At 58.3% G+C, this 10,645-nt stretch overlaps 1 protein-coding gene across 1 annotated transcript; it reads left to right on the top strand.

Moving 5' to 3' along the window:
• Positions 1-6,320: 6,320 nt before the first annotated feature.
• On the top strand, positions 6,321-10,388 carry PRDM8 (PR/SET domain 8). The gene is made up of 3 exons (XM_080627070.1): positions 6,321-7,048; positions 7,284-7,515; positions 7,713-10,388. Exons 1-3 carry the CDS (start codon positions 6,830-6,832, stop codon positions 9,119-9,121), a joined length of 1,860 nt encoding a protein of 619 aa, XP_080483196.1. The 5' UTR covers positions 6,321-6,829; the 3' UTR covers positions 9,122-10,388.
• The last annotated feature ends 257 nt before the right edge of the window (positions 10,389-10,645 follow it).

Below are 10,645 nucleotides of genomic sequence, written 5' to 3'. Positions count from 1 at the left end.
GGCAGGAGAGGGCGCAGGAAGGAGCGGAGCGGACCGGACCGTATCCCCCGGGTCCTGGCTGCTGCCTCTCCCTGCTCTTCGGCTTTGTGCAGGATCCGCTGCCGTGTAGCTACAACCCCCACAGCTGCTTTTTATTCCTGCAGATAACGAGGGGGTGTGTTCCCCTCCCCAGAGGACAGGTACCCCCAAAAACGTCTCTCTGGGAGCTAGCCCTGCTCCCTCTGTCTTCCACCGGGATGCCGGGGCTGCTGCCAGTGTCGGGAGGCTTTGGGATGCGTAGTTCAAGTCCGGGTGGAGGGCTGGGGGTAAGGGGCTGATGTTCTTTCATCCCAGCTGGCTGCAAGTCAAGTTCAGTGCAGTGTGGCTGGGCGGCTTGTATGCTCTTGGGGGGATCAATATCGGGGGTATCATTTCAGGTAAGTAATGCTGTGGCTGCATGAGATCAGGCACCGATGAAGGAGTGGAACACAGATTGCTCTACTGCTCTTCCCAGTTGTTTTGTGGGTTTTTTTTTTCCTCCCCTCAGCCTCTTTATCTTTCAATTGAAAACCAATTAAAGGTTTCCATAAATCTGTTAGCATCCCTTTTTAAGTGGGGCCCTCTGATGCCTGCTGTATTGCCCTTTAGATGCCTCTTCCTTTTTTTGTTTTACGATTGTTGTATCAATATAATGCTTCCTTTCTTTCTCTGTCTCTATAGATACAGATATACAAGGCAAACTAAAGGTTTCGGCTGCTATTCAGCGTCTCCTCATTTGTCCCGGAGCCGTAACAGTGGTGCCCTTTCTCTTCTGGCTGCTTTTCCCTGCTTCTCGAGCAGCAGTTATGGGAGAAGCAGATGGCTACTGATTGGGTGAGCTTTGTGGCTTTAATACTGAATACTTTATGGAAAAGGATTTTATCATGCTTGGTTGGCCAGAGGAACAACGGGATGAGATTTATGACTAGAGAAAATAAATCTTTGTAAGTTTTAGGCTCCTTCACACACCCCACGCCAAGCTGCTATAGCAAAGCAGGAGCTGAAATCCTCTGCATCTTTCTTTTTACCTCCCTCCTTCCCTCCCCCTCTGTCTGTCTGTCCTTTCACTGCTCTCCCACCCCCTCTGCGCCAGGCTTTAGCAAACCTCTGCAAACTTGAGGGACTGTCACTCACTGCAGACACCTTCACAGCCCTGCAAGCTGCATGGGGAGACAAAAGTCCATCCCCAGATGTGAATCATCCACCTGATGGGAATATGCTGGGCAAATCAGCTCCTGCCAAGGCCTGGCCACATGTAACCTGGGATGCGACCACCCAGGGTCATGCTGGGGAGTTCTGAGTGACATCCTCATAAATGGGACAACACGGAGGCTGTGTGGCCACCAAGAGGTGCCCAGGTTGGGCTGCTCACTGCAAAGCCTGGATGTCCCTAAGGGAGGGAGTCCAGCGCTGCCCGACTCCACTGCACTCTACACTGGGCAGCCCTGTGCGTCTGTTCCCTGGTCACCCTTGTGGAGCCACACCTCCATGACATTGACACAGAAGCTGGAGGGTGACTAAGGACAATGCAGTGGAGGGGCTCCAGCCCCAACATTGGACACTGGTGGTGGCACACAGGGGCATAAAAGTCAAAGGGTGTACAGGAGGTAGAAGTAGATTTCAGCCCTACAGGATTTCCCCCCTGCTATTTCTCTCCATTACAACCCATAACATCCTCTGCCAGGTTGTTTTTTAAGGCATTTTAAGGAAGCTGAAGCTAAAGCTAGGTGAAAACTTCCCAGGTTTTTAATCTCAGTGGCTACTACCAGGTCAAGTGAGGAGAAAAAAACAACTGTGGTTGAGCAAATTGATTTTTGAGATAGAAAGTCAGATTTGGGGCTATATATTAACTACTGGACTAACCACCCTGTATTATATTCAGTGGTCTGTTTTCTGGTCAGTGGTAAAAAATTTCTTTGACCTTTGAGGAATATACAAATTAATATTTCTACCTAGTCTCTGTGCTTGCTCAGAAAGAAGTGCAGGGGAAGTTCAAGCACCATCAGAGGTGCTTATGGCATTTCTGAGTCAGGATAACACAGCTGGAGAAGAAATGGATGCTGAGTCCCACTGAGGCTGCCTGGGCCTCCAGGGGAAGCAGGAGCGTTGGCTCCATTTTGGGGTGACTCACAGCCAGTGCCTGGCAAAAAGGGCTTTATGGTTTTATGGTGGTGGCTTGACCTGGGAGTCCAGCATCAGTAAGATGCAGCTGAAGGGTCAATGGAAATAGGAAGGGACAGGGACAGCAGGATGTTCAGGAGCTGAGCTGGAAATGAGGTAGGACAGGTAGTGTCTGCTTGTCCCAGTCCTGGCTAGGGCCTGCTGGTGGGAAAACATCTGGCTGGTTGTTGTGGCGGAGGAGTCCCAACTGGATCCCCATGCTTGCTGTTCCAGTAGGAGAAAATCCTGCTTCTCCGTGCCAAGGTTTGGGGTTCTGCAGCATGGCGGTGGTGCTGTGGACACCCAGGCACAGGACTGCCCAGTAACAGTTAAATGCAGGAAGGATGATTCGTCATTCAGCTGAGGCCCCAGTTTATTTCCACTACAGAGGCCTAGCTGCCTGTTGGTCTCAGGGGAGGAGAACCATCCTGCCTACATTTCTTCAGACACCAGGGAAGCTTGTGGCTCCACATTTCCTGTTGCTTTTCCATTCCCTTTGGTGTGCTCTCCCTGAGGACCATAGGCCAGCCCTGCCCATGGCAGCAACAGGCAGAGAGGGGAGCAGGGCAGCTTTGCACATACATCCCTTCATCCATTCCTTCTCCCTGCAACCCTCGGCATCCCCTGGACAATCACGGCTGTGCCTGTGAGCTCCTGGTAACTTGGTGTTTCCTCAGCCATTTTATTTCACAGGTGACTTTAGGGTAGTCACCTGCGAGCTGACTCTAAGCTGTGTCTGTGTCCTCAGAAGAGCAGCTATACATCTGCAGGCCTGGTTGCACGTCAAAACTTTGAGGCAGCTTTTCCCAAGGGATGCAGGAGTCTTTCTGAGCCTCACCTCGCCCCTTTCCCCTTCACCTTGCTGAGTGAAATCCAGGCACGAAGGAGGGGGCTCAGGGAGGGTGCCCTAGCATCCTCAGAGAAACAGATTCATTATCCATCCACATAGTAACTCATCACGGCACAAACTGGCACTTCCCTCGGAGAGCTGAAGCGATCGTGGTGACCGATCATCACCACCCCCCTGGCTCGTGGGGTGCCAGCCACCCTGCCCCTCTAGATAGGGGCAGACCCTGGGGCTGGACGCCCAGCAGCCCTGCGAGTCTGTAGGACCCCGGTTTGCCTGCCTGTCCCGATCTGAGCACAGTTTCGGTCCTGCCCTCGCCGCTGCTGGGGGCTCTCCTTCCCGGAGAGCCGGTTGTCAATGGGCACCGTCGGGGAAGTCGAGGGGGGGAGGTCGCCGCTGTGCTTGTGGGGGGTTGAAGCAGCGGGGAGCGGCGTGGGGCGGCTGGAGCTCCTGACCCCGGGTCTCAGCTCTCCGTAGGAGGTTTATACATAACACGAGGATATATAACGAGATATTCCGTGTGTGGTTTAGAGGGGGTGGCAGGCAGTCTCCGTATGGCCCCTGCGGAGTAACCAGAGGCCTCGCCGGGCCGTGGGTCCTCCGTTCCACCCCCAAAATTCCGGTGCTGTCGCTCGGTGAGCCCGGGGAGAGGCTGCCTCCCCCAGCCGCCCGTACTTCACGGTGGCTTTTCTGCGCCGCTGGTACCGGGACCGGGCTCCGCCTGGAAGCCGGGATCGGTCGGGGTTGAGGTGGGCGCTTCGTGGCCGTGGCGCCTGGAAGCGTAAAATTCCGAGGAAGAGTCTGCGGACATCGAAGTGTCGTTCTGCGAGGCTGGGGCGATGCTGCTGCCGGAGGTTGGCTCGTACGGCAGCGTCAGAGGCTGAAGAAATGCTCGGAAACGCAGCTACGATCCTTTCCGGTACCGGGGAATTTCGGTTGTGGAGATAATGCCGAAGCGATTTCGAGGTAGTTTATGTACCGTACTGTCCCTTAAAATTCTCGCTAATAAAAATAATGCGTAGGTTTCCTTTCCTCCCCCCCCCCCCCAATGACAGTCATTCGGACAATTTCTGTCACACAGCGAGCGCTGCACGCTGCAGCATTAAAAAAAATATATACGAGATGGGGGGGGACGACACCCAACCCAAGCCAACCAACAAACAAACAAAAAACCACACACACATACAAAAAAAGAGGCGGGGGGGGGGGGGGGAAGAAACTTTTAAGCAGGAATTAAGATCCAAATTTTTACAGACTCCCATCTTTATAATGTTATTACAATCCCCGCTTTTAGCAGACGCTGTGTTTTGTCGAATTAATAAGATAAATGTTGAAAGCATATTATATGTAGCCTTTAATCCTAATGCAAGGAAAATCGTAATTATGTAGAGGATAAGTGAATTTGAAAGCCAAACATCAGCCTACTCCCTGATTGCAAACATTGTTCGCCTCTGGAAAACGCTTTGTCTCTTCTTTTGTTTAGTTTGGGGGGTGTGTGCTAAATTCTATTTTAAATATTTTTTTTTTAGCCTGTTTGCGGGGTTTTTTGTGTGTGTGTGAAATGACGGCGACGAGGGAGCAACCGGTGAACGCTTTTCCGCGCGGTGAAACCTTCCTTTCGGCACGGAGCATCCGCCGCTTACCGAACCTGCGTGCGTGGCCGCGGGCACCAGAGCCCCACGAGTGCGGGTAGTGCGAGCCCCGCACCGCGCGAAGAGGGAGCTCTGCCGTAACTGGGGCCGCCCCGTCGGCGGCTCTCCCCGCTCCTCACCACCGGGACAGCCACTCCCGGCACTCGCACGTCGGGCCCCCGCCGGGCGCCTTCCCCTGCAGTGCAAGGGCATCCCCGCCTGCCTTCACCCCGGCGAGGAGGGATCTTATTCGTGTATTTGAGAGCTCGCCCGGCAGGTGACGGACGGGACAGAGTGGGGAGGCGGCCGCCGGGAACCTGATGCCGGGCAGAGCCGCCGTCGGACTCCTCCCGGTTCCCCTCTCCGCACTCACTGCTGGGCCGGAGCGGCGGCCCCCAAACCCGCACGCTGCCAGGGGAAACGCGGAGCGTGTGTATGGGTGCTCCCTAGTGTGTCCCTCCACTATTCCCCTTTCCGTAGGTACCCGATGTCCAGGTGAGGGGCTGGCGGCGGGCGGGTAGTGAGCGGGCAGCCCCCGAAGGGGTTAAAGGGAGGGGACGTGGGCTGTCACGCGTCATTGGGCAGATTATGTGCAGCAAACAAAAAGTGTGTGTCTGTGTGCCAGTCACTCACTGCATCGGGTCCATCTGCACCGCTCGCCTCCCCAGCCGCCTCCCCTCCCCGCCTCGCCCCCGCCGCCGCCCCGGCCATGGAGCTGCTCTGATACAATAGCGCTGGGAGGCAGCGAGGGCCGCAGGCCGGCTTTGTGCCACTTGTCGGGCGAGGATTATATTCCCTCTCTCCCTGGTGAGTACCCGCGGAGGGGCCCCAGCGCGCGGCCGGGGAAGAGAGGCAGCCCCGGCGGAGGGAACAATGCCGGGAGGCAGCGGCCCTGCCCGGGACGCGGCGGCCCTGCCCCGGACGCGGTGCCCGGCGGCGGAGGCTCCGGGAAGCGGCCCCGGCGCCTCCCGGCCCTGACAAAGGGCGGCCGCGGGGGGACCGGGGAGATGCGGCACCGGGGGGAGCCGAGCGGGGCCCGGCGAGGGCGGGTGGAAAGTTTGGCGGGGGCAGCTCGCGGCCGTTTGTTTCGTTTGGCGAAATAATCCCTTCGGGGAAGGGATGCGCTGGGCAGCGCCGGAACGAGGAGGGCGACAGGGGGAAGGCGAAAACGCTCTCCCTGCGAGGCCCGTTACAGGGGGAGTGGGGGGTGCGAGAGCCTCGGCCGTTCCGGGAGGCGAAGTTTCGGGGGGAGATACCCTGTTGTCTCCCGAAATCGGGGGAGAGCAGCGGCTCGCCGGGGCTGCGCCCGGTGCGAGCGGCTCCGGATGTTAAATAGGCGCACGGAGAGGAACGCGTATTTATTGCCGAGCGAATCCGAACTAAACGATTTCAGTGACAGATGGGGTGGGGGGGAGTCAGCCTCTCACTAACCGGGTCGGGAAGGGCGAAGGCTCTTTCCCCGGCCTCGGCCCCTCGGAGCCCGGCAGCCGCCGTCCTGCTGCCCGCTCCTTGCCCGCATCCTGCCAACATCCTTCCCGCCTCTCCCCCGCCTGCATCCGTCCCCTCGTACAGCTCGGGAGCTGGGGCTCACCCTCCTCCATAAATAAGCGTGTCGAGGTAAAAAATAATTACCTCTGCTTGCTGCTTTTAATTAAAGTCTCGGAGGGAAAGTGCTGGATTATGGTAATGAGCAGACATACGTTCCCTCTTGTCGAGCGGAGCGGGAGGTAAGCTGACATGCAATCAGCGACAATGACAAGCCACTTGAAACCCATTCGCTCTGCTCCTCTCACAGCCCAGAGACCGGCCCTGCGCCTCTCGCAGGGCACCTGGGGTGGGGGTGGGGGGACGACACCGGCCAGTCGCACCCGCTGCCCCTTTTTGTTCGGCTCTGCCCGTGGCCGAATCTCCCTCCTCCTGCCCGGTTACTGCCCGAAGCCGGCTCCAGTCGCGCTTGCTGATAAATAAATCATCTAGGCATGTTCCTTGCTCCTCGCCGCCTTTATTTATTTTTTTTCCAGACCTGTGAAAGTGCTCGCCTACCTTTTCTTGTTTTTCTTTTTTTTTGTTTGTTTTGTTTGTTTGTTTTTTATTTTTTATATATATATGTTTAAATTTTGACTCTCGGCCGCGCCGTAACGCGTCGGCTCTGCCCCTCTCTCCGCCCACAGGCATGGAGGACGCCGGCGTCCAGAGGGGAATATGGGACGGGGACGCCAAGACGGTCCAGCAGTGCTTGACTGACATTTTCACCAGCGTTTACACCACCTGCGACATCCCGGAAAATGCCATTTTCGGCCCCTGCGTCCTGAGCCACACATCGCTATACGACAGCATTGCCTTCATCGCCCTCAAGTCCACCGACAAGCGCACCGTCCCCTACATATTCCGGGTAAGACCCGCACATCTCCCGGGCCAAGCCGCTTGCCCCGCACACGGGAACAGGCCCCCGCCGCCGCTCGCCCCGACGGCTGGTCCCTGAGCGCATCCTCACCGCAGGGAGCAGCCGGGAGGGATCATCCGCCGTCGGGATGCTCTCCCCTCCTCTCACTGCCGGCTGCCGGGCCCCATCCCCTCGGTCGGTTCCTCCGTCCGTCCGTGCGCGTTGATGAAAACGGGGTTTGTAGGTGGACACGTCGGCGGCTAACGGCTCGTCGGAGGGGCTGATGTGGTTGCGGCTGGTGCAGTCGGCGCGGGAGCGGGAGGAGCAGAACCTGGAGGCCTACATCAAGAGCGGGCAGCTTTTCTACCGGTCTCTGCGCCGCATCGCCAAGGACGAAGAGCTGCTGGTGTGGTACGGCAAAGAGCTCACCGAGCTGCTTCTGCTCAGCCCCGCACGGGCTCCTGCCCGCAGCAACGGTGGGTGCCCCAAAACCCCTTCCCATGGCCGGGGGGAGGCCGGGCCGAGATCCCCGCCAGGGGTGATGGAAATGGGGGGCCGCCATCTGTATCCCTTCTTCCCCTCCTCTTTCCTTTAATCCCCCTGGGATGCCTGGTCGCCGTTCCCGGCTGACGGCGCTCCCGTCTCTCTCTCTGTGCCGTGTGTCCGGCTGCAGGCTCGCCGCCTTTCGCCTGCCCTGAGTGCAACCAGCGCTTCCAGTTCGAGCTGCCCTTCGCCGCCCACCTCCGGTTCCGCTGCCCAAAGAGGCTGCATGGCCCAGATACCACCAGCCCCGCCGCCGAGGGTCCCGGCAGCAAAGACGGCGCCGGCAAGGAGCCGGAGGCCGGCAAGTACTGCAAGCCCGGCGGACCGCTCCACCACCCCTTCCCCGGGGCCGACGGCGGCGGGGCCGCCGCCAGCACCAAGCCCTCCACGGACTTCCACAACCTCGCGCGGGAGCTGGAGAACTCCCGCAGCGGCCACGGCGGGTCCCCGGGGAGGCCGGCGCCCCCCGAGGGCGGCCCCGAGACGGCGGCCGGGAAAGGCAAGCGACGATACCCCGAGGAGGAGGAGCGGGGCTCCGGGACGGCCGCGCGGGGCCGCTTCCCGGCGGAGCGGCCCGGGCTGCCGTCGGCGCCCAAGGAGGAGCCCGTGTGCGCCCCGCAGCAGCAGTACCGCGCCGCCGGCTCCTACTGCGGCTTGGAGGAGGGCGGCCGCCTCTTCGCGCCGCCCAGCCCGGAGACGGGGGAGGCCAAACGCAGCGCCTTCGTGGAGGTGAAGAAGGCGGCCCGCGGCCCCGAGCCCGACGGCGGCGGCGCCGAGGAGGGTCAGGAGCGTGCTTCCCCCGCTGCACCGGGTGCGGGCGGCAGCGATCCGGGGCTGTGTCCCCGCAGCGGCCCCGGGGTCCCACTGTCCGCTCGTCTAGAAGGGGGCAGCCCGGCGCGGGGCAGCGCCTTCACCACTGTCACGCAGCTCGGGGGGACCGGCCCCGGCGGTGGGGCAGAGGAGCGAAAGAGCGCCTTCTCACAGCCCGCCCGCTCCTTCCCGCACGTCCCGCCGCTGGTGCTGGGCCAGAAGCTGGGCGGGCTGGGCGAGCCCTGCCCCGACGGCGCCGCCGCTCCCACCCGCCTCTATGCTGCTGAGGCGCTGGCCGTCAAGCTGCCGGGCGGCGGAGAGCCGGCGGGCGGAGGCGGCGGCGGCGGGGGTGGAGGCGGCGGCGGGGGGCTGCCCAAACAGAGCCCCTTCCTCTACACCACCGCCTTCTGGCCCAAAAGCTCGGCGGCGGCGGCGGTGGCGGCGGCGGCGGCCGGGCCGCTGCAGCTGCAGCTGCCGTCGGCGCTGACGCTGCTGCCGCCGTCGTTCACGTCGCTGTGCCTGCCGGCCCAGAACTGGTGCGCCAAGTGCAACGCGTCCTTCCGCATGACCTCGGACCTGGTGTACCACATGCGCTCCCACCACAAGAAAGAGTATGCGCTGGAGCCCCTAGTCAAGCGGCGCCGCGAGGAGAAGCTCAAGTGCCCCATCTGCAACGAGTCCTTCCGCGAGCGGCACCACCTCTCCCGCCACATGACCTCCCATAACTAGCGGGAACACCCCTCCCCCAACCAAACCCCAACAACACCCCGCACACCCGGGGACCCCCCGGCCGGCCCCCGCGGAGGGCAGTGGTCGCCCGGCGCTTTCTTCCCTTTCCTTTCGATGCACGCATTTTCACTTTGTGGGGAGGGATGGGGAGGGCAGCAGGGAAGAACAGGAGAACAAGAAGAAGGAAAAAAGGAGAGAAAAAAGAAGGAAAAAAAAAAAAAAGAGAAAAAGGAAAAAGGGAAGAAAAAAGAAGAATGGAAAAGAAGAAAAAATAGAAGAAAAAAGAATACAAGAAAAAAATTTTAAAAAACGACTGTAAAAGAAAAGTAGAAAAAATAAAGAAAAAGGGAAAAAGTAAAAAAAAAGAAAGGAAAAAATCGAGGAAAAAGAAAGAAAAAAGGGGGTTGGGGAAGCAAGGAAAAAATAAGGGAAAGAAAAGGAAAAAACAAAGACTTTAAAAATACATTTTTTAAAATGTCATATATTGCAACATATTGATGCATTTGTCATACGTTTCTACTTAAATTATTAAGCACTTATGGTTTAGATGTAATAATAATTCTATGTCAGGGTAAATTTTTATTTTCGATATTCCTACAGAGTGTCACTTGGTGCCCGTGAAATGAAGTCTCGGTAGTTCCGTGTTACCTTCCCTTTAATGTTCGGAGTTGTGTTGAGGTTTTTGTTGTTGCAGTTGTTGTTGTTTTGGGTTTTGGGTTTTTTTTGTTTGTTTTTTTTTTTTTTTCCCCGTCCCCCCCGAAAAGATTTATTAAACTTTATAGTTTATCTGGGTATGTTGGATGCTTTGACAATAAATGACTTTATTTTCTTCAAAGCACCTGGATGTTAATCGATGCTGGGGGGTGGCAGTGGGGAACAGGGCCCCCGGCCGGGATGCAAGGAAAAGGAGAGACCCCTTCCCTTTCCCCTTCCCCTTCCCCTTTCCCTTCTCCTTCCCCTTCCCCTTCCCTTCCCTTCCTTTCCCTTTTTTCCTTTGGGGTGACAGGGCCCAGGGGAGCACGAGCCTGGAGTGTCCTGGGACAAGGAGTGCTGCGAGGGGCCGAGTGTTTTACTGGGGTGATGGGACAGGAACACATGGGAGGGCTCAGTATCCTGCCTGGGAATGGGGGGACAGTTTGGTCCTATGGCAGCAGCTGCAGCGGGTGCATTTTGTGTCAGAGCCACGTATTATTGGGTGCAAGGAAGAGCACCAGCCGATGCAGCAGCTTGGTGATGTGTTGAAAACCGATGTCCACAGGGCGGCTGGCAACACTGCTGAGAGCATCAGAGGGATGATGCTGTGTGTGGCCCAGCAGCCAGGCTGCAAAGCAGGAGGTGACTCAGGCAGGAGCCCGGGGAAAAGCCTGGGAGCCTCACAGTGCTGTGCAGATGGGGCTCAGGGTGCCACCAGCATCTGCTGCCGTGTGTTCGGGGGTTTGCCATCCAGACCTGCTGCAAAGATTTAACAACTCCGGGGGAAGCTGGCTGCAGCTTCGGAGAGGATGCATTTAAAGCCTCTATGTA

The sequence above is a fragment of the Psittacula echo genome, assembly GCF_963264785.1.
Source record: "Psittacula echo genome assembly, chromosome: 1".
Taxonomy (NCBI): Eukaryota; Metazoa; Chordata; class Aves; order Psittaciformes; family Psittacidae; genus Psittacula; species Psittacula echo.
This window is presented reverse-complemented; position numbering and strand designations above follow the sequence as displayed.

Coding starts and splice junctions, on each gene's coding strand:
- PRDM8 (XM_080627070.1), top strand. CDS start 6,830: ATGGAGGACGCCGGCGTCCAGAGGGGAATATGGGACGGGGACGCCAAG. Junction 7,049..7,283: donor CCGTCCCCTACATATTCCGG/GTAAGACCCGCA, acceptor CGGGGTTTGTAG/GTGGACACGTCGGCGGCTAA. Junction 7,516..7,712: donor GGCTCCTGCCCGCAGCAACG/GTGGGTGCCCCA, acceptor GTCCGGCTGCAG/GCTCGCCGCCTTTCGCCTGC.